The following is a 23,738-nucleotide window of genomic DNA, read 5'->3' as shown; positions in this document are numbered from 1 at the left end:
ATCAGCAACAGTTTCACAACTTAAATACTTAACCTAACAGCGCACCCTAGTGGAGGATTTTAAGAGTGTGGGATAATAGACAATCATGCAACATAAAATACACTAGTTAGCAACCCCATTCCCCCCCCAAAATGTTAATCTTTAAATCGACTGAAGCTGTTTCATAAACAAAGTATGCCCTGTCCTTTTATATGGTGGGGAGGGGTCTTCCCGGCCCTTTAGAGTTAACCTTTAAGATAAATAACATTCAGACCAGAAACATGGGAGTCATTTCATTTGTGTTGAGTTTATTTACAGCTGAATTGAGGGAAAAGCAATCCCTTGTGCAACGAACTATTGGAATTCATAAACATCTTGCAAAAACAGCATTGATTCTAAAAGTAATAGTTAATATAAAAAACACATTTCAAATGACTACTTCAATGCATAGGCCTTCATATCAATATATTCTTAAAGCATTACAGACTTGTATATGGAAATATCATAACACACCATTTAATAGCAATAACATAATATCTGGATTTTTATTATTTATTTTTTAAATTCCAGGTTAGCAGTAGCCACGCTCTCATCCAATAACTAACTCAAGTAATAGTACTAAGACTGTCAAATAAAAAGTCAACTGATATGGCAGATGTCAGAAGCAAGCTTAGGCACAACATCAGTAATACCACACTCACTGCCCCCCCCCCCCCCCCCCAAAAAAATAACTATACAAAACTATCAAACTACAAAAGCATAAGACTGTCAGAGGTGATGGAGTCTAGGTGAGTGAAATTGCATTGGCTGGGGGCTGTAGTGCTTTTAGCGAGAGGGAGTTCAATATAATGAACCATGGGGGTTTTTGTCAGTCAGAGCAGGGAACTGATTGAACCAGTACCTGGGCTTAAGGAGACAATATGACAACATCTCCTCTGACGCCCGGGATCCTTCAATTCAAAGTCCCATTAACTGGCTCTGCAAATGTTATGTCAAAATACATTCAGTACTCACCACAATATCACGTTTCACAGAGCAACTATCTTCATCCTGCCATTACGCACAGTACGTACTTTCAAAAAAGGTAAAAAATAATAGTTTTTGACCAAATGCGCATTCGCCAAATCCAATGACTCATTACTGCCACACACAGGTAGGCTGATCCAGCAGCAGTACAGTATCCCGAAACACATTTTTAGGAGGTAAACGCCATGCATAACGGCAGTAACGACGATAGTTGCTCTGCGAAACGCCATACTGTGGTGAGTACAGAATGTATTTTGACATAACATTTGCAGAGCCGGTTAATGGGACTTTGACTTGAAGGATCCTGAGCGTCAGAGAAGATCTCGTCATATTCAGGGTCTCCTCAAGCCCAGGTACTGGTTCAGTGACTCATGAGACATCACGGTCTCCTCAAGCCCAGGTACTGATTCAGTGACTCATGAGACATCAAAACCACCATTTCAACCTCACGATATCGCAGACGAAAATGGCAACCGGGCACCATATGCCAAAGCACCCAGAAACTGAAGAAGTGACCCTCTTGAGGCGAGGTGGTTGGAAATACTCCATTTGGTGCTTTAATTGGACCAAGGAGGGTTGGCACTAAAGAGGGAGATGTCTATAGTAGGTTCACCATCAGCAGGAATAGGGTCAGATAGAACAGTAAGGTTTAGGGAATAGGGGGATAGTTCCGTAGCTTCTCCATTTTCTCCGTCTCAGGGCTTCCATAGAGGCCGAGAAGACAGAGTAGGGTAGTAGACCAGCTACTGGCCGACAGGGGGCGACGGGGGGCGAGGGTCGGTAGAATTCAGGAGAAGGGGCTCCTGGGGGTATCAGAATCCTGACGGTGTCAGGACGTTCATGTCCCGGGGTTTGAGTTTGTGTGGGCGAGTCTGGGGGGGTCTCTTGCCCTCGATGCCGCTGATCTCGATCTTGGGGGGGTTGAACTTGGCGGGGTCATCCACCATGAGGTTGACCTGGGTCTTAATGCCTTCCATGGTGTTGGACTTTGGCACGCCAAAGTACGACTGTAGTGTGAAGCCTGAGGGACAGCAGAGGAGACAAGAATGTTACTCAACTGACAGAAAGGTATATAAATCAATATAGCAAAAACGGCAACATCCATTACATTCCAAGTTATTTTTAAAAGCATTCTCTCTCGGGAACACAAAGTCCACAATGACAGCTCAGCCACCATTCATAATAATAGAGACTCCTGAGGGACTGATTTCTCACCTGTGTTGGTTTCTGAACCAGGGTCAGTAGAGGACTTCTGTACTACTGGGCGAGAAGTTCCAAAGAAGCTCCACCTCTCCCCTCCTGCTCCTCCTCCCTCATTGCCTCCCATTTCTGGGCTGAAGTTAGGACTGCCGAGCTCCGGTGTGGTGAGAAACGGTGCTGGACTCAGGCTGTTGAACCAGCTCCTGTGCCCCCACACACATTAACGATATTAGAGACATGGAACAGTTGTACACAAAAGTGCCATCTGAAACTTATCTTTATATCTATTGCTTATTCTGAGGAAAGTGGAGAAGTTCTATTGTACTACATACTTGGGTTGAGTATCAGTGGAGAAGTTCTATTGTACTACATACTTGGGTTGAGTATCAGTGGAGAAGTTCTATTGTACTACATACTTGGGTTGAGTATCAGTGGAGAAGTTCTATTGTACTACATACTTGGGTTGAGTATCAGTGGAGAAGTTCTATTGTACTACATACTTGGGGTTGAGTATCAGTGGAGAAATTCTATTCTACTACATACCTGCGGTTGAGTATCGGTGAGGCGTGGGGACTGACGCTGGGGGTAACGGAGGGGGTCCCGGAAGGGGTGCCACAAGGGGTGGATTGAGCTGATGTCGAAAGCCTGTCCTCCTTGAAGTCCCCGCTTGGCATTCTCAGCTTCTGCAGAGACAAAGAGGTAGAAAGATGCAGCTTAAAGATGTTGTTCAGTAGCTCCCTGTCTGCAGCCCATGAGGGAGAGAGAGGTGTGTGTTTTGCAAGACATTTACAGACAACACACATGACAAGAAGACACAGCAGGATTGTGACATTGAGACGAGTCAAATGATGGCTGGCCACAAACACACACACCAAAGCCCAGTTTGGCCCAACCCCCCCCCCCCCCCCCCCCCCCCCCCCCCCCCCCCCCCCCCCCCCAATGGTTTCTGTGTCAAACAAAGGGTTATTGGAAACCGTTGACCGCCCTTAACCTCAGTCAATGGGAGAGATAGCCACTCAGGGGGCACTGAACAGAAGGATTGAAGATTCTCTGGTGGGCCAACAGGCTACAAATTCCACTGGACCGGCACAAAGACAAATGGCCTTCTAATAACCCTCCCTACGCAGGGATCCCATTCCCATCAGTCCAAAATTAGAAGCTCACTGCATATCAAGTATTTTTATTATGTGTATAACTCAAACGCATCAAGAAAGGGAGTGTTCTTCCTAGGCCAAACAAGACAGGCAAAACACCTGTCCTGCACCCACCCAGAAAGAAACCAAATCACAGTCAAGACCTGTCACAAACATCCCTATTACCCATATTATCCATAGCAGGATAAGCCTGCCAATATAGTTCCCCAGCTAGGTAGCAATATTCACAGAAGATTAGGCAATCTAGAGAGTTTCCCAGCTAATTCCATTGAACTATGCTATAGGCTTGTGAAAAAGCTCCAATCTTACCATTTTGAGTCTGTGGATTTTGGTTACTACCATCTCTGGAACGATATTCTCAATGTTCATCATCCTCCATTCTGTCGGGGAATATTGGGATGAATATCCTGTACCTCTGTATGTACAATGCTCCTGCATTCTCTCTGTCTGTTCTCCAGGTTGCAATCCTTGCTCTTGAGTTCTGCTCACTGTACTGCTCATCATTCCAATGTGGCTGATGCACTGTCTTTCCCCTCTTGGTTTGCTCTGCTCCTAACATTCTATCTAGGGGTTTCCTCTAGGGTTTCAGCACCTGACCGAAACATAACCTTTTGGAACCCTGCCTGTCGAATCCAAATCTGGTGTTGACCACGGCTCCAGACGGTTGGTCAGGGACCACATGTTTATGTCACACCCATGAACCTGTCAAAGACCCAGGAGGGGGGTAAATCTCTGACCATGTGACATTGATAGAGCACACCCTTTTAGTAGGAAGGGCAAACTCGATTGTGATTTCTGGTATATCATAAAATAAATTGCAGCACGATTTCAGACTCATTCCACAGTTTTTACATGATTAAGTACAATACCATTGGAAAGATCAATTTATAATCATAAAACTTAAGTTGAAAATGATGCTGTCACTGCTTCCTGTTGACAAGACATTTTGATAAATAGCCAAATGTCAAAACACAGCTTTAACTTGTCCAAATCAAAAACCAATACGGAGAAACAGTTTGTGATATGCTGAAAACATCAAATGTACTATCTACGCTGAGTATACAAAACATTAAGAACACTCCATAACAGACTGACCAGGTGAATCCAGGTGAACGCTATGACCCCTTACTGATGTCACCTGTTAAATCCACTTCAAAATCGGTGTAGATCGGTTAAAAACAGTTTCCCGTGTGTATCAAGAATGGTCCACCACCCAAACTGTGGGAAGCATTGTAGTCAACATGGGCCGACAACAATGTGAAATGCGTTCTACACCTTGTAGAGTCCATGCCCCTACGAATTGAGGCTGTTCTTATAAACTCAATATTAGGAAGGTGTTCATAATGTTTTGTATACTCAGGTTACACATACATGTGCAGCAAAAGTAACAATTTTAACGTTACTTGTTACAAGTTGCAATAAATCACTCATTGATTAGGAGAAAATATGGTTGTACGCGCTGTTGAAACTAACAACAACAAAAACGTCGTATATATTGTATCGATGTGCTACGGAGTCGAAGGTTCGTCAACACACGCTAGGGCCAGACTGGCAGAAACTGGCTCTAGCCTGATAAACTGTTTGTTTAACCCGGACCTCACCAAACAACGTTAGCTAGCAAGCTACGGTAGTTTTATTAGAGAACGTTAGTTCGCTAGTACAAAGTGTCCCCGTTTCTGTTGCCGGTATAACGTTAGACAGACGTTAATAATTATTACCCAATCAGCTATATGACTATTCATTGTGTATATATTGTATGCTAAATTACCTTCGTTTCAGCTTGTTTTTGTTGCTAACGTACGGTAGGCCTCCGTTTATTTTACTGTTAGGTTCATTTAGCGAACGTTAGGCCTCGACATACAGGATATTGTCAAGGGAAATTAAACATATCTAATGAAATACCTTTTCATGAGAAGATTCCTTTGACTTTCCAGTACGATCCACTCTGTTACTTTATCCATTATTCGTATTTTGTATTCAAGTTTAATTGACAAATAAAGCACGGAGACGGAGGTACAATGATGTGTAGCTAGCTAAGTTAGCTACAAACCGGAAAAAAATTCCACTTTGTTACAGGCTTTCTGATTGGCTGTTTCAGGAAAATATGGGCGATCATGTCATTTTAAGGGTGTTGCCTGGCAACATGCAAAGCACAGAGAAATAAATTCTAGAACAGACTCATTCTTATTATACCTCAGTGGAACATACGGCACTAGCTATGGTTTAATACAAGTGTCAAAAGAACATAGAACCCGAAATCGAATCGAGAACCTGGCAACAAATCAGATGATCAAAAAATAAATACATCACACAAGGAAATAGGCCTGCTTTATTGTGGGTGACAATTTCTATATCCAGTAGCATTTTCATAAACTTTATTAGTGGTGTTTATTTTACACAAAGGGTAAAATGTATATAAGCTATTGTCGAGCCATTATATGTGTTGATGAAAATGAGTCCACCATATATGTGGATACCATTCACCTATAAAATAACTGAATATAGATTATGATTACAATACTAAAATGACTGTGTAACATGAGTGGATATTGATTGAATTCATATATGTAACGGGGTTGGTTATAATTCTACTTGCTACTTTAGATAAATGTATTTTAATGTTTTAGTATTCAGATTGATTGGATTACTTTACATGTCAATATAAACTGGGTAGTTTGGCTCCTGGATGCTGATTGGCTGACAGGGAAGGACAAAACATTTATTTGTACTGTTGTAATTACATTGTTAACCAGTTTATAATAGCAATAAGGCACCTCGGGGGTTTGTGGTATATGGCCAATATACATGGCTACGGGCTGTATCCAGGCACACCGTGTTGCGTGGTGAATAACAGCCCTTAGCCGTGGTATATTGGCCATAAACCACACCACCTCGTGCCTTATTGCTTAAATATACCACGGGTATGACGCAAAACTACTTGTTTACTGTTTACTGTTCTAATTACATTGGTAGCCGGTTTATAATAGCAATATGGCACCTCAGGCATTTGTGGTATATGACCAATATACTACGGCGTTATGCATAAGAACAGCCCTTAGCCATAGTACAGTATATTGGCCTCATACCATATACCCTCAGGCCTTATTTCTTAATTATACCACAGCATTGTTGAATACTGGTTTCTGATTGGCTAGAAGGGCATTCTAGAATGGGCATTAAAACCAAATAATGGACAGTTGGAAAAGATATCGGGACACCTTGCAGTCATGACGATATACCCTTGGCCACTGTTGGAGATTCTATCCAGTCAGATATTTACATGTAAGCGGTAGGTCATGTTCTAAAGCAATGTATTCTATTTATGTACATGTGTACAAGTTCAGTACGTACTGTATATATGCATAGGTGCTGCATGCAATAGGGGAAGCTAAGCTTATATGTAACATACTATATGTCGATATTCAAGAATAGCATGCAATCGGTTGGCTCTATAGAGACGTCTTTTGTTTACAAGCAAATGGCACATTCGAGCTATGCGCACCCTTCCTCGTATCAAAGTTAACAGTGTGTGAGTTATGACTATGAAAATGAACCAGACTGGTGGCTATAGCTATGTTCAACAAGTATATTATTGTTCTGGCTTTATCTAGCACGGTTTGTGATATTTTACCTTGCCTCGCTGGCTTGCTAGTGTGCTAGATAATCAATTCCATGATGACATCTGCAATGTTGTAGTAGACGATAACCATCTGCATCTGAAATTGGATGTTGTCGTATTCACTTCAACATAAACAAGCCTCTTTGATGATGCAGCCTGGAAATGGGTCTATGGAATCCAAACTGTTGACACTTGTATGCAACACCTTTGGACAGTCTCATTGACCCCTGGCCCAAGCCTAATCATACACCACAGAGACAACAACTGCACAGGCAGGCAGACACACACGCGAGGGTTACATTCAAGATTTATATTATACTGGTCTTTAAAAAAAAGAAAAACATATCCAAGCACACTCTAGAGGGAGAGAGCATGTTTCTAGTTCTTCAAGATTGATTGCTCTTATATAACACTATCTCCTGCTCCCATCCACCTATGGTATGTCAGGTAGCACGACTCAAATAGCACGAGTCTGCACTGATCAAAGGACTGGAATTACACCAACTATTTACAAATATTACAGTTTTTCTCAATCGCGCACAAGCATTTTTTGGTTCCGCATTGAAACATACAGTAACAATAGCAGAACAGCTATGATCAAATTCTCAAATACATTTACAGAACTTCTGATCATTTTCTTGCCTTAGTACCTAGCTTGCATATCATAGACCACCTTTTGATAAACTTTAAATGCAAATGTCATCAGTGAATACAAAATGGTATGTCAGAGAGCATGAGTCTGAACTGATATTAACTTATGCATTGATGGAAGGTTTAGCATTACACTCCTCCCACCCCTCCAGTGGACTGGGATATGCTTTTTCCAACAGTAAGCTGATCTTGTATCAGTGCCAACAGTCAATCCTCCAGTCCCTGTCATACTCACAGGCTTCTGCCCCTCAGCCAGGCGGTGGAATCGTGTGTCCTCTGCAGAGAGGCCCTTGTGGGGGGTGTAGCCAGCTTCTGTTAGCCCTGCCTGGAGCTCAAACCTCTGGAGGCTCTCCTGGGTCTGCTCTGAAGGACCAGGGATGGGTTCACCGTCAGCAGTAGGACATACAAGTCTAGTGTGGTGTATTAGTCTATCGCAGCAATGTTGAATGCAATGATATTATGTCATCCATCCTATCCCATATATCTATCTATGTCATTCCTATCATCTAGAGCAGGGACGGGCAACTTTGATGGGGGTGGGGACAACAACAAAAACTAAATTCCCCCCCACCCCCCCTGCGAGCAAAACATTTTTGCGGCCCCCATCGTGACAGTGAAGGTAAAAATTGTAGTTTTAAGGTTAATTTACTGCTATTCTACACATTTTCCCATGGGGTGGAGAGAAGATTTTGTAATTTTATAACTAACTTCATACAATTCAAAGAATTTTGCCATGGGGCGGAGAGATGAATGTTCAGTTTTACAGCTTATTTCCTGCAATTCTACCCATTTTGCCAAAGGGTGGAGGCATATGTTTGCTGTGTTTAATATGAAAATGGATGATCAATGGGCCCCACTCCGGTCAGTCATTGGACCATGCTTACTACAAGTTTAAATAGCTGGCCAATAGACTAACTTACCAATCTCAAAAAATGTAGCTGACATGGGCTAATTGAGTGACTGTGTGTTTTCTAGTTGAGAGACCTTGGGTATTCTATTATTCGCAAGTTGCCCATCCCTGATCTATACAGTGCAATATATACATTTGAAGTCGGAAGTTTACATACACTTAGGTTGGAGTCATTAAAACTCATTTTTCAACTTCTCCACAAATTTCTTGTTAACAAATTTTAGTTTTGGCAAGTCGGTTAGGACATCTACTTTGTGCATGACAGAAGTAATTTTTCCAACAATTGTTTACAGACAGATTATTTCACTTATAATTCACTGTATCACAATTCCAGTGGGTCAGAAGTTTACATACACTAAGTTGACTGTGCCTTTAAACAGTTTGGACAACTCCAGAAAATTATGTCATGGCTTTAGAAGCTTCTGATTGGCTAATTGACATCATCATCATTTGAGTCAATTGGAGGTGTAGCTGTGGATGTATTTCAAGGCCTACCTTCAAACTCAGTGTCTTTTTGCTTGACGTCATGGGAAAATCAAAACAAATCAACCAAAAATAATTGTAGACCACCACAAGTCTGGTTCATCCTTGGGAGCAATTTTCAAGTGCCTGAAGGTACCACGCTCATCTGTACAAACAATAGTATGTAAGTATAAACACCATGGGAACAAGCAGCTGTCATACCGCTCAGAAAGGAGACGCGTTCTCTCCTAGAGATGAACGTACTTTGGTGCAAAAGTGCAAAATCAATCCCAGAACAACAGCAAAGGACCTTGTGAAGATGCTGGAGGAAATAGGTACAAAAGTATCTATATCCACAGTAAAACAAGTCCTATATTGACATAACCTGAAAGGACGCTCAGCAAGGAAGTAGGCACTGTTACAAAACCGCCATTAAAAAGACAGACTACGGTTTGCAAATGCACATGGGGACAAAGATCGTACTTTTTGGAGAAATGTCCTCTGGTCTGATGAAACAAAAATAGAACTGTTTGGCCATAATGACCATCGTTATGTTTGGAGGAAAAGGGGGAGGCTTGCAAGCCGAAGAACATCATCCCAACCGTGAAGCACGGGGGTGGCAGCATCATGTTGTGGGTGTGCTTTGCTGCAGGAGGGACTGGTGCACTTCACAAAATAGATGGCATCATGAGGAAAGGAAAATTATGTGGATATATTGAAGCAACATCTCAAGACATCAGTCAGGAAGTTAAAGCTTGTTCACAAATGGGTCTTCCAAATGGACAATGACCCCAAGCATACTTCAAGGTATTCAAGGTATTGGAGTGTCAAGGTATTGGAGTCAAGGTATTGGAGTGGCCATCACAAAGCCCTGACCTCAATCCCATAGAAAATGTGTGGGCAGAACTGAAAAAGCGTGTGCGAACAAGGAGGCCTACAAACCTGACTCGGTTACACCAGCTCTGTCAGGAGGAATGGGCCAAAATTCCCCCAACTTATTGTGGGAAGCTTGTGGAAGGCTACCCGAAATGTTTGACCCAAGTTAAACAATTTAAAGGAAATGCTACCAAATACTAATTGAGTGTATGTACATTTCTGAACCACTGGGAATGTGATAAAAAAATAAAAATAATAATAAATCATTCTCAATAATTTCACATTCTTAAAATGAAGTGGTGATCCCAACTAAGACCTAAGACAGTGAATGTATTACTTGGATTAAATGTCAGTAATTGTGAAAAACTGAGTTTAAATGTAGTTGGCTAAGGTGTATGTAAACTTCCGACTTCAACTGTATACCATCTATTCTGATATTTCTACAATATTCCATATAGTATGATCAGAGTGCATCAGGATTTGGGATGTCTTACTGTGTTAGCATGTTGGATGTCTAGTTACTTTGTAAAGTTGACAGGTATCTCACTATGTTAACATGTTACCGCAAGGCAAGCGGTACCGGAGCGCCAAGTCTAGGACCAAAAGGCTCCTTAGCAGCTTCTTTTTTTTTTTTTTTTTTTTTTTTTTTAGGGGAGGATCAGCTTAGTATTGCGGAAAGAATGTTGCTTCCAATGTAATTGTCTGCATCATTTCCATTCCCCCATATTTTTGGGGGTAAATATATATATCCATACACGTATGCATACATATACACATATATACATACACATACCTATATAGACATACATACTTTTTTAAAGAATATGCCTTTATTATTATTCCCCGCGACCCTACCACCAATCCCCCAATTGGAGTAAACTTATAAACACTTCTGCTTTTACCTTCAATTTCTACATCTTATACCTATTTTACAGACACAGTCCACTTTACAATAGTTCTCTCTTATTTGTTCTTAGTCCTTCCTCTATTTCTGTTGTCCATCCAATTTTATTTCCACTTGTAACTGTGCTATTTCACAAAAGCTCCGCACCTATACACATTTCACAGATCCCGTATGCCCTATATTGTTTATCTTGTTATTAGTCCCACCCTTCAGCTCCACCCAACCCCTCCCATCTATCTTCCAACATCATCCATTTCGGATTTCTATTTGCCATACATTTCTCAACTGTGCTGTGATGCTTCACAAAAGACCTGAACCTTCTATTCTCATAGCTTCTACAGATTGTAAATTAAAAATAAACATCTTTGCCAAAATAATTATTATATTATTGATTGATTGACTATGGCTTTTCAAATCCCCCAGTATTGCTATCTGTAGCGTTAGTTTTAGGCAAATGTTGCAATTCTTCAGCCATTCCTGGACCTGTGACCAAAAACGAGCTACATATGGACAATACCAAAATAAATGATCTAATGACTCTGCCTCCTCACAACAGAATCTGCAGAGCTGGGAAGATTGTATACCCCATATATATAACATTCTATTAGTTGCAAGAATTTTGTACAGTAATTTATATTGAAAAATTCGAAGTTTTGAATCCGGCGTTGTTTTGCGTATCAATTCATAAACCATGTGCCATGGAATGGGTACATCGAAAATCTCTTCCCAACTATTTTGCAATTTGTATGGCACAGCTGTTAGTTTTTTGGTCCTTAAATGAAATTGGTATATGTTTTTATTTATCACACTTTTCTTTAACCATTTTTGTTCTTTAATACAGGGCCGACATACAAGTTCCTTACTTTTTTCCCCTTCTACTTGCCTCTTCCATTTTTGTGGTAATGCTGCAATTAATTGGTTGTAATTTTGGGTAGAGCAGACTTTTCCATATGTCTGTGTTAGCTGCATGTGTGACATAACTCCACCAGTCCTATTTATGATATCATTCACAAAAATTATACCTTTTTTAAACATTTCTTCGATAAATACAGTTTTTTTATCAATTATTATATTTGAATTTAACCACAATATTTGTTGTACTATTTGTTCCGTCCTTTCAGGTGGATTAAACTGAAATTGCAACAAACTTTCTAAGGCTTGTTTAAAGAATAAGGATATTTTGGAGATCATTTCCTTTTCAAACAACCGAAAATGAGCAGGTGTAATCTGAATAAAGGGAAAAAGGCCCTTCTTGAACATAGGATGAGACATTCGTACCAGTTTACTAGAGAACCAGTTTGGATTTAAGTATAACTTTTGTATGACCGATGCCTTTAGTGAGAGGTCTAATGCTTTAATATTTAATAATTTCTGCCCTCCGAATTCATATTCGTTATATAAATAGGCCCTTTTAATTTTATCTGGCTTGCCGTTCCAAATAAAATTGAATATTTTTTGTTCATATAATTTAAAAAACAGGTCACTAGGTGTAGGCAAAACCATAAGCAAATAGGTAAACTGTGATATGACTAAAGAGTTAATTAGGGTGATTTTTCCACAAATAGACAGGTATTTTCCTTTCCATGGTAGCAAGATCTTATCTATTTTTGCTAACTTTCTATAAAAATTTATTGGAGTGAGATCATTTCTTTCTTTTGGGATTTTTATACCGAGTATGTCCACATCTCCGTCAGACCATTTAATTGGTAAACTACATGGCAATATAAAATGTGTATTTTTTAGTGATCCAATACGTAATATGGTACATTTATCATAATTTGGTTTTAATCCAGAGAGGATAGCAAAGGTATCTAGATCCTCTATGAGGCCCTGGAGAGACTCTAGTTGTGGTTTTAAAAGAAAACATGAATCATCAGCGTACAATGACACCTTAGTTTTTAAGCCATGGATTTCTAATCCTTTAATATTAATGTTTGATCTAATTTTAACAGCTAACATTTCGATGGCAATAATAAATAGATATGCCGATAGTGGACAACCTTGTTTTACTCCTCTAGATAGTTTAAAACTTTCTGAGATGTAGCCATTATTTACTATTTTACACCTAGGGTTACTATACATAATTTTAACCCATTTTATAAGAGATTCCCCAAAATTGAAATATTCTAGGCATTTATATATAAACTCCAGTCGTACTTTATCAAAAGCCTTTTCAAAATCAGCTATGAAAACCAGGCCTGGTGTCCCCGATATCTCATAGTGTTCTATTGTTTCCAGTACTTGCCTTATATTATCTCCAATGTATCGTCCATGTAAAAAACCTGTCTGATTAGGATGAATAATATCTGACAAAACTTTTTTTATTCTATGCGCCAAGCATTTTGCTAGGATTTTTGCATCACAACACTGAAGTGTAAGAGGTCTCCAATTTTTTAATTGGACTGGATCTTTATATATACCACTTGGGTCCTGTTTCAGTAATAACGATATCAGACCTTCTTGTTGTGTGTCTGATAATCTACCATTTATATAGGAGTGGTTAAAACAAGTTAATAATGGTCCTTTGAGTATATCAAAAAACGTTTTGTATACTTCCACTGGTATGCCATCCAGCCCTGGAGTTTTCCCATCTTTAAAGGCCCCAATTGCAACAAGCAGTTCCTCCTCTGTAATTTGGCCTTCACATGAGTCTTTCTGTTCAGATGTTAATTTTACATTATTAATAGGAAAAAAATCCATACAATTAGTTTCAGTTAGTGGAGATGGAGGAGCCTGAAATGAAAACATATTCTTAAAGTACTTTACTTCTTCTTTCAAAATATCATTTGGTGAATCATGCGTGACTCCATCATTTGTCACAAGTTTTAATACATTTTTTTTGGTAGCATTTCTATATTGAAGATTGAAAAAGAATTTGGTGCATTTTTCCCCATATTCCATCCAGTTCGCTTTATTTTTATAATATATTACACTGGATCTTTCTTGAATAAGTTCCTCCATTTCTTTTTGTTTTTCCTCTAAATTATTCTGTGCCTCTATGGTACCGTTTTTATTGCTATCTAACTGTACTGTTAGTCCTTCAATTTCCTTTGTTAATATGGACTCTTTTGATCTAAATTGCTTTTGTTTTATAGATGAGTACTGAATTGCATGGCCTCTAAAGGCACACTTAAAAGTGTCCCATACAATAAGGGGATCTGCTGTACCTATGTTATGTCTGAAAAAGTCAGTTATAAAATCTTCTGTCCTAGTTCTAAACAATTTATCATCTAGTAGACTTTGATTAAATTTCCAATATCCTCGCCCACGTGGAAATTCTGTAAGAGAAATATATATGCCAATTATGTGATGATCCGACCGCATTCTATCCCCTATCAACACTTTTTAAACTTTTGGTGCCAGAGAGAATGGAATAAGAAAGTAGTCAAGACGACTAGCTTGATTCAGCCTCCGCCATGTATATCTCACTAAATCAGGGTATTTAAGTCTCCATATATCCACTAATTCCAATATATCCATGACATTCATGATTTCCTTAAGTGCCTGAGGGTGATAGTTTGTAGTGTGATTTCCTTTCCGGTCTATAGAGCTATTTAAGACCGTATTAAAATCTCCCATTATAATAATAGAGTCTAGTGTTGCTTGTAGAGTTGATAAGTTCTTATATATATTTTCAAAGAAGCTTGGATCATCATTATTCGGACCGTATAGGTTAACAAGCCATATTTGTTTATTGTCCAATAACATATTTAAAATAATCCATCTACCTTGAGGATCTGTTTGGACAATTTGCACATTTGGATCAAAATTATTGTTAATTAAGATCATCACCCCTTTTGAATTTCTTTGCCCATGGGAGAAATATATTTTGCCCACCCAGTTCTTTTTCCACAAAACTTCATCTAAAACTGTTGAATGGGTTTCCTGTAAACAATAAATATTATAATCCTTCTCTTTTAGCCAGGTAAATACTGATCGTCTTTTCTTATTATCTGCTAAGCCATTACAATTGTAACTGGCTATACTTATTTCACCACTTACCATGAGACACACCTTTCATTCTTTTAATCAGAATATATTTTTGTAAACGTACTATTAAAAAGTAACATAATGATTGAGTGTCTATATAGTTGTACCATGATATTTGCATTTCTACTAAGTAAACCTCCAATTGGTCCCTACTATTCCACCCGCTAAAAGGCCTCATCTCGAGATGGCTTGTCATCCCAATGCCCGGCAGACCACCCTCGACCCCCTGTATCCCATAGCCCTGAACCGACTGGGATCCATTCTTTGAAAAGAGCATACAGTTCCATTTACCGAATTGAAGTAAATCAATTGCCATATGCATTTCCATTGCCGTCACCTCGATTTGTATTATATATAGCTGTGGATCATCCTCTATTGTACCTTACATCTTTTACTTCTTCTTTCGCAACAGTTGTGGGATACACACATACACACTCAGCCCTTACCCCCACACAACCATAAGCTCACTTTCTCAACAGTTGCACCATCCCAGAGCCCAACTCAAGATGGGTCATGATTTCCAAATGCTATTGCAGTTGCAGCTGCATGAGAAGGCCTGCAAGACCGCGCAAAAAAATAAGCAAAAATTGAAATTTATTTACCATTGTCATATCCTAGATAATGGCAGTCAAATGTACACCCTATTCCTGAAAAAACACCCACAATACGGCCACCAGTCATGACCATGTCCCCACGTATCTCCATGCAGTCCGACCTTGATTCTGTGCCACCAGGGCCACAATAATATACCCCCTCTCTGAATGTCCGAGTGTGACCCCCTCCCCATGGGTTACTGCAGCTAGTGTTGCCAGCACTGCCACTGCCTGGGTGGGGGTACCCCACCGGAATCCCCACCGGCTAGGTACAAGGTCGTCAAGGTTCTCATTATCAGCTTTGAGAAATTCCTTGTATATTTTCCTCTCCCTTTAGGGGGCTTTGGCTTTGCAGGACCAACCCTGCCAAGCAGGCTCAGAATCTTGAGGGGGCAGTGCTGCTCTTGGTCTCTGACCTAATTTTAGCTGCATATAGACCGCTTACAGCGAGCACATAAAACAGTTAGGGACTTCTCCTTAATATCTGGGTCATTCAGGTGGGTGTCTAGGGTATAGGGCCATAGACAGTACCATTAAAATAGGATAATAATTAGATATAATTTATTAAGATAAAAAAAATGTAGTTTTCCATGATAGGACAATAAATAAATAAGACGTATAATTCATTATAAAAGTATATCCATCATCTGAACAACATTGAAAGCCCTCTCATACCCGGCTCACAGCAATACATTGGCTCTGGGATATGCAACCATTTCATTACTCACTCACTCAACTTTCCAAACATAACAAATAAGATAATAAATAAAATAAACACAAACCATACCATCCACACATACTGTGCCTTCTGTTTACTTAGTTTTTATCTTCACTGTGTAAAAATAGTGCTTGTGTGTTCAATTAGTTATATGTGAAGATTTATAAAAAAGCTATATTTTTTGTTGTATTGTTACAATCAGTAACCCGGGCTTGAATTGTGTTTATTTATTTTCAATCCCATAGAAAATGTGTGGGCAGAACTGAAAAAGCGTGTGCGAACAAGGAGGCCTACAAACCTGACTCGGTTACACCAGCTCTGTCAGGAGGAATGGGCCAAAATTCCCCCAACTTATTGTGGGAAGCTTGTGGAAGGCTACCCGAAATGTTTGATCCAAGTTAAACAATTTAAAGGAAATGCTACCAAATACTAATTGAGTGTATGTACATTTCTGAACCACTGGGAATGTGATAAAAAAATAAAAATAATAATAAATCATTCTCAATAATTTCACATTCTTAAAATGAAGTGGTGATCCCAACTAAGACCTAAGACAGTGAATGTATTACTTGGATTAAATGTCAGTAATTGTGAAAAACTGAGTTTAAATGTAGTTGGCTAAGGTGTATGTAAACTTCCGACTTCAACTGTATACCATCTATTCTGATATTTCTACAATATTCCATATAGTATGATCAGAGTGCATCAGGATTTGGGATGTCTTACTGTGTTAGCATGTTGGATGTCTAGTTACTTTGTAAAGTTGACAGGTATCTCACTATGTTAACATGTTACCGCAAGGCAAGCGGTACCGGAGCGCCAAGTCTAGGACCAAAAGGCTCCTTAGCAGCTTCTACCCCCAAGCCATAAGACTGCTGAACAATTAATCAAACGGCCACCGGACTAATGGCGACCGGAGTAGCAGCAGTGTTTTGAACGATGTTGGATGTGTAGATACATTGTAAATTTGACAATGTGAGTTTGTTTGTTTTCCTACTTACTGATCATGAGTGTGTTCATGAGAGAGGAGGCTTTGGCCTTGACCACGGGGACAGGGGACTTGACCGGTGCTGCTGTTGTTGCCACGTTAAACTGACTGGCAGACAAGTTCAGTGTCTTCCCAGTGCCACTCTCGTCCTCCTGGACATAACAACAGGCCAATGGGTTTAATATGAACACAATACTACGTGCTTTATGGGTGGTCACTCTCCCAGCCACGGTTCATTAAACTCTACAGTGATAACCTCGGCCAGGTTGGACATTGAGCGTTACAGTTGCTGTTACACAACAAGTACTATTACACAACTATAAACTTCTATACTGTATGTAGTAACAGGATAGATAACTAGGAGATATTTAGGTTCTGTACCTCAACAATCCTCTTGAACTTCCTCTGTGGGATGAGAGGGTCCTTCCATGGGTTGTTGACACACATGTCAGGGGGAGGGGAGTGCATGGGAGCGTCCAGGGCCTCGTCATAGCTAAAGGCTCGTCTGGACATACCAATGGGGGACGAGAACCCCCCAAAGAATCCCCCAGATACACCAGACTCCAGTGCTGGAATTGAAGACAATGGTAAGAGAAACATTAGAGCAACATTTAATGACCTCACCTAATTTATTTGACCGCTAGTGGACCGTTTGTGTGTCAAATGAAGAAGCACACCATCACATTTACTATCTTATTGTGTTTGGAATCAAAGAAATGGTACTAGTCATCAATTCTATTTGCTTTCATCTTTGATGATGTGTATCACACGTGATAAATGAAGGAGGATGTTCATCATGTATTACCTGGTATATCACCCTGTCTGGATCCCATTCTGCAGTGTGCTATGGAGGACCAGGTTATCTATGCGAATGAAGGTGAATGTGGAGATCTTGACTGGCTTCCTAATCTGCAGAGATCAGCATAAGACCCAACATGAGTTAATAATGGAGCAGAGTTCCAGAGGCCTGGGCCCGTATCCACAAGGCATCTTCAGAGTAGGAGTGCTGATCTATGATCAGTATTGCCTTTTAGATCATAAAGAATCAAATGATATGGACAGATGGGGACCTGATCCTAGATCAGCATTCTGAGACGCTTTGTGGATACGGGTCCTGATACAACAACAAAAAATGCTTTATGAATAATGTCAACACACTAATTAATAAAGGTTTGGTTTTATGTTTGTTTTGGGAAGAGCACAATGTCCTGGGAGGGGTTCTGACCCCCAAATAGACCTGAGTCTGGTTACCAGAAGCCTATGTTACAAAAGGTCACAACATCAGAGTCATGTCACAGAAAGACAGGAAGTCACACACGTCACACAACCATGTTACAGTGTCCACACCAGATGTTGAAGGTGAAGCAATGTTCCAATGTATATTTGTAGGCTATAATGCGAGAATATTAATCAATTGACGTTGTTTTCTTATTGCAAGTTGCAACAGACCAATGCTGTTTGCACAACATGCACTCCTATAACAATTATCCCGGTACTGTGTGGCCTAAACTCTCCTTCATCTACCACCAATCTTATCAACAGATCAGTAACAAATGCAATTCTTTTAACACGATTCCCAAGATTTTGTGAGATTAAATTCCTGAATCGTGGAGACACCATGGGGAAGACATATATAGCCTACCATAGCAGGCTGCTGTTTAGAAAGGGGAAGCAATAATAGGAGGTAAAAAATATTTGCAGAACATGAGAAACATGCGATTGTCACGATTGTGAAAGTCAAGACAGCATAGCTTTAATGAACCTATACTGAAATTGACAACGTCGGCAGCAGCGCTTGCCAGCTGGACAGTGACTTGCACAAATACAATATTGATGTGAAATTCGCAAACGATTCGTTCTTTTTGAACGACTCTTTTCACTGATTCGAGAGTCAAAATTATTTTTTCCGAGTGACTCGTTCATTTTAGTCGTTCGTTTGACCTGCTGGCCGGCCTGGCCGCAATTAATTCAAAGCAGGATTAATACGCGATTCTCCGGTTCAGCGGCTCCAAGAGACGACAACCAACAGTCCATCATGTGCACAGCAGAAAAACCATGTTACAGGCATCATAGAGAAGGAAAATAACTGACAAATTATTAATGCAATCATTTGATTATTAAATGTTATTGGACACAGCTTTGTAGAACCAAAACATACACAACCTTCTGCTTAACACTCGAACTCAAGAGCGAATCGTTTGTTTGGCTGCTGCAGTTCTCGAACGATAGCCTATTGCAGGGGTAGGCAACCCTGGTCCTGGAGTGCCGTAGGCACTTCATGTTTTTGAGTTAACTGACCTGGAAGACCATGCAGGTGTGTTGAATTTAGGCAACCACTGAACAAATACATTAGCTCAGTTAGTCAGGTAGGACTGGGCGATATGGCCAAAATGTCATATCACAGTATTTTATGTTTTTGAAAATAAAATGTTTATATTGTAACGACCCTGGCGCTGATATCGACTCTGCCGCTCGAGCATGCTTTTGCGGTACAGTCAATAGACTTCGGGCTAGAAGGTCTTTCTCCATTCTGATTGTTTTATACATTTCAACTTCAACCAAAAATCCTTTTCAGCATTTACATCCATTTCTGCCACATAGACGATATGGACAAACAATCTAGGCCTTATTTTTAACCAAATGTTGCAATTGAAATTTGATTTGTGATTTAGAGCAAAACACTTGTGTTAACTGTTGGATTCATGGATTATAATAATTGTAATTATATAGTTAGAATATATAGTGGGCACTTTGAATATGTGTTGTTTGACATGACAACGAATGAAAATACCAGGGAGGAGTTAATTGTGACAAGGTAGGAAGCAGCGTTGATAAGTGTTTCCTAGGGTACCCTATAATCTTTGTCTACATTTAATATTTTCCCTAAACTACTTCGTGTAGTGTACAAATTCATGCATCGCATATTACTCTTTGATTTTGAAGATACTGTTACACAAACAACATGCTCATTTAGGTCTACACCATCACTGGTATTATCAGGCTGTATTAGCTAGCTACGTTTGCTCTTACTCAGTACATTTATTAGCTAGCTAACTAACTAACGTTAGCCAGCCAAACCAGCCAGCTAACTAGCGATTACCATTAGCGGCTAACAAGATTTAGGCACAATTTGCTAATTAGCTGTTTGCAGGTGTAAGAAACACAAATGAATAGTGTCATAAAAGAACACTAGTGAATTTGTATTAAGAAGCAAAGTGAAAACAGCATCGTTGTTTATCAACACTGATACATGTGTTGCATTGACCATACAGACCGAATCCAAGTGTCTAGTTGTGGTCAAGGAACAACCACGCGCTCCTTGAGTGACAGGGGCTGGTCTAGTAGTGGTCAAGGAACAACCACGCGCTCCTTGGGTGACAGGGGCTAGTAGTGGTCGAGGAACAACCAATGCGCTCCTTGAGTGACAGGGGCTAGTAGTGGTCGAGGAACAACCAATGCGCTCCTTGAGTGACGGGGCTGGGCTAGGTCTGTGTGGAAAGCGGCATGGAGAGTGAGAGCGAAGAGATTACTCAAGAAGTGAAGTAAACTAAATCGACGTTACACATATCGTATCACATTTAACAAACCAAACATTCAAATGCCGTTATCGAAGGTAAAGTAATAAGTTAAACCGCTCCTTGCATCAATACTGGTATATCGGAAAATACAGTATACCGCCCAGAGGTGTGCACCACACCTGACCAACTAAGCTAATTGATCAGTTGGAGCAAAATCTTGCAGTATACAGACCCATGCAGTGGGACAAATGTAAATTACTTGATTATGTGTCAAGTGTATATAGACGGGAGGAGTATTATTTGCCTGCTGAGCCTAAATGCTGCAATTGTGGTTTGTGAACATGCACCCGAATTCCTGACGTGTCCTGTTAGGCAGGGTGAAGGAAACGGATGCGGCAAGAATAAGGGCTGACCAGAATGTGTCCTGTCCAGAGGCGGTGAGAAGAGTGGCAGAAAGAAGTGAAGAAGTAATGGTAGTAGGAGTAAAGACACTAGATGATGTCTCTTGTCAACAGAGGGATCCTGACATGTATGTTAAGAAGGTGGACTTTGTAGCGTTTATTACTTTGTTTATCAACTGCACAGCGCAACGGAGAAAATAGGCATTGTGAATGCGGCTGAGCATTTTGGGTAGGGACTGGTGGATTTTTCTGCAGAGGCATTACAAGGAATTCTGTCGATGAATGCTCGGTCCTACCAGGCACCTGAGGCTGTGTATGGATGTGATTTCAACTGTGACTGAAGGAGTGGGGAGGTTGTTTGATTTATCGCCCCCCATGGAATATTTGTTCTTACATTAATCAGTAGGTGTAGTCTGCCATAAAACTTTCAAGAAGAAGGACATTGGCTAATCTCCCCCGCGGCTGTCAAACAGTTATATTCTGCCAAGAGTCGTTCTTAATCTAGTCCGGTTGCGGCCGCAACTAGACCTCGTTTCAAAGGTATTAATAAATCATCGTATTTACATGCCTAGCAATCACAAATGTACATTGCTTGAAGCACAGTTTTCAAAATTTCTGTCACATATGACAGCTCCAATAAGCCCCCTATGGTGAACGAGATGGCTTGTAGAATCATGATTCTTTCGAGTTTTTAGTTCATCGTTCGCCGATAGGGGTTCCTGCGTGCTCTGGGCATTAGGCCTACTGACTCAAATGAACGAAATGAGTCGAAATATTCATTCATTTGACTGAACGAGTCGAAAAGATCCGAGTCAGTAAAAAGAGTCAACTCCCAATCACTAAAAGATTACGTGAAAGGCAGGCAGAATACTCGAATTAAATTCATACGATCGGCTAAATGCGCCTTAAAAATATTAATATCGATAAACCATGAATATTATAGGCCTACTTATAATACAAATATATAATTATCTTGATATTAAGTTGGATTTTACTATTGCTGTAGGCTATTAAAATATAATTACACATAACCCAAGGCTATAACCCAACCACCGACGCAATAAAAACACATGTATTGATCATATTGGTTATTACAGAAACATGACAAGATGCAGTTATAAATTATAGAGATTTCTCACCTATGATGACGATGTACCTGCTATACCTCAATAAAGTCCACTCACTGTCGTAACTGCGCTGTATTTGAACCAATTTTGGTGAACAAACAGACAACGGCCTAATCCATGACTTTAGGATGGGCACGCAAATGAACAAGTGCAGTGACAAGCGGTCAAGCACCGGACCAATGAATGAGCATTCTGAAAAATAACGGAAGTGATCATGCTGGAATGGGAATTGTAAAAATGAAAGTCTTGACTCCTCCCTGGTGCATGGGTTTGTCTGTCTTGATTCTAGACATGATGCAGAGACCAGAGAGACGTTTTAAAATGCATTTTATTTTGTACATTGGTCACACCTCACAGCAACATCCGAATTATTACAATTATATGTATATATTTGAATGTATAGTAAACATGTTATTATACACATTTCAACTTGCTTTGTTGTATCCCTCCATACATTTACTCATACATTCACCCATACATTCACACATACATTTACTCATACATTCACACATACAGTGCTTTGACTAGAAAACCAACTTACTTCCCCTTGAGTGTGCACATCATGTGGTTGAAGTCCTGTAAAGTTACTTTAGACTCTCTACCACTATTACATAAATGTAATGATGGCAGCACACACAGTCACACAGTAGCATAGTTTCCCCAATGCAAATAGGGGTTTGGACATATATGGGGCCAGCCAGATGCCTGACGACGAACAAGATCGACGACCACCACATCCTCATATATTCTCGAATAGAATAATCCTAATATGATTAGCCTGCTTAATTACTTACACATAACTTAAAACGTTCTGAAGTAAAGGTCTACACATTACACATTTTCCCATTGATCTATGTATCAAATGTCAGGACACAGAATTATAGGCCTCGGGAACTGACAATCCAATCTTGAACTTGCTAGACTGTTGAATTTCACTCTGTACCCAAAGTAGCCGATGCCTCACTGTTCAATTGAAAGTTGTCTCAGGTTCATATGGACCAATGTCTGTGATGATGCATGTATAGGTAATTCAGAATGACTATATAATGTTGAGATTCAGTAGAATAATTTGTGCCTTTGAGCCATGCCTTTTAAAGACATGCTCTAACAACATGTTATTGGCCTTGGCTTTTTTAGCTACTTGCCTTTTTACTATCAGGCCTTTTGCATGTTCACATGACCACTTGAACCCCAAAGCTCTGTATTAGAACTTTTACCGTGACTGGATCCTGAAAGTCAAATCTCCTCTTTTACCTTTTCAAAGTCAACTTGCTACTTCAAAATTACTGCTTCTACATAATTAAATGATGAACACCCTCCTCTTAGTTTACTGCAAGGAATCCAGGTGATATTATAACACAGGGTTTCCCAAACTCGTTCCTCGGGACACCAAGGGGAGCGCGTTTTGGTTTTTGCTCTAGCGCTACACAGCTGATTCATATAATTAACTCATCATCAAGCTTTGATCATGTGAATCAACTGTGTAGTGCTAGGGCAAAAACCTAAACATTCACCCCTTGGGGTCCTGAGGACAGAGTTTGGGAACCGCTGTTATAACCTGTCAAAACTTTGATTGAACCCCACAGTACACATTACAAAAAGGTGCTATTGGGTTCCACGTA

The 23,738-nt window shown here is 40.0% G+C and overlaps 1 protein-coding gene across 1 annotated transcript; it reads right to left on the bottom strand.

The window, feature by feature from the left end:
- Window positions 1-267: 267 nt before the first annotated feature.
- On the bottom strand, window positions 268-22,316 carry LOC129827821 (putative monooxygenase p33MONOX). The gene is made up of 8 exons (XM_055889024.1): window positions 22,129-22,316; window positions 17,876-17,979; window positions 17,452-17,639; window positions 17,084-17,222; window positions 7,865-7,992; window positions 2,749-2,888; window positions 2,221-2,408; window positions 268-2,026 (listed from the first exon to the last, which is right to left on the bottom strand). Exons 2-8 carry the CDS (start codon window positions 17,901-17,903, stop codon window positions 1,818-1,820), a joined length of 1,020 nt encoding a protein of 339 aa, XP_055744999.1. The 5' UTR covers window positions 17,904-17,979; window positions 22,129-22,316; the 3' UTR covers window positions 268-1,817.
- Window positions 22,317-23,738: the final 1,422 nt, after the last annotated feature.

This window comes from Salvelinus fontinalis, chromosome 29 (assembly GCF_029448725.1).
Source record: "Salvelinus fontinalis isolate EN_2023a chromosome 29, ASM2944872v1, whole genome shotgun sequence".
In the NCBI taxonomy this organism is placed as follows: Eukaryota; Metazoa; Chordata; class Actinopteri; order Salmoniformes; family Salmonidae; genus Salvelinus; species Salvelinus fontinalis.
The sequence above is the reverse complement of the archived record's forward strand: the minus strand, read 5'-3'. Positions and strand labels throughout refer to the sequence as shown.

Coding starts and splice junctions, on each gene's coding strand:
- LOC129827821 (XM_055889024.1), bottom strand. CDS start 17,903: ATGGGATCCAGACAGGGTGATATACCAG. Junction 2,409..2,748: donor TCACCGATACTCAACCGCAG/GTATGTAGTAGA, acceptor GTGGGGGCACAG/GAGCTGGTTCAACAGCCTGA. Junction 2,027..2,220: donor TGGTTCAGAAACCAACACAG/GTGAGAAATCAG, acceptor GCTGTCCCTCAG/GCTTCACACTACAGTCGTAC.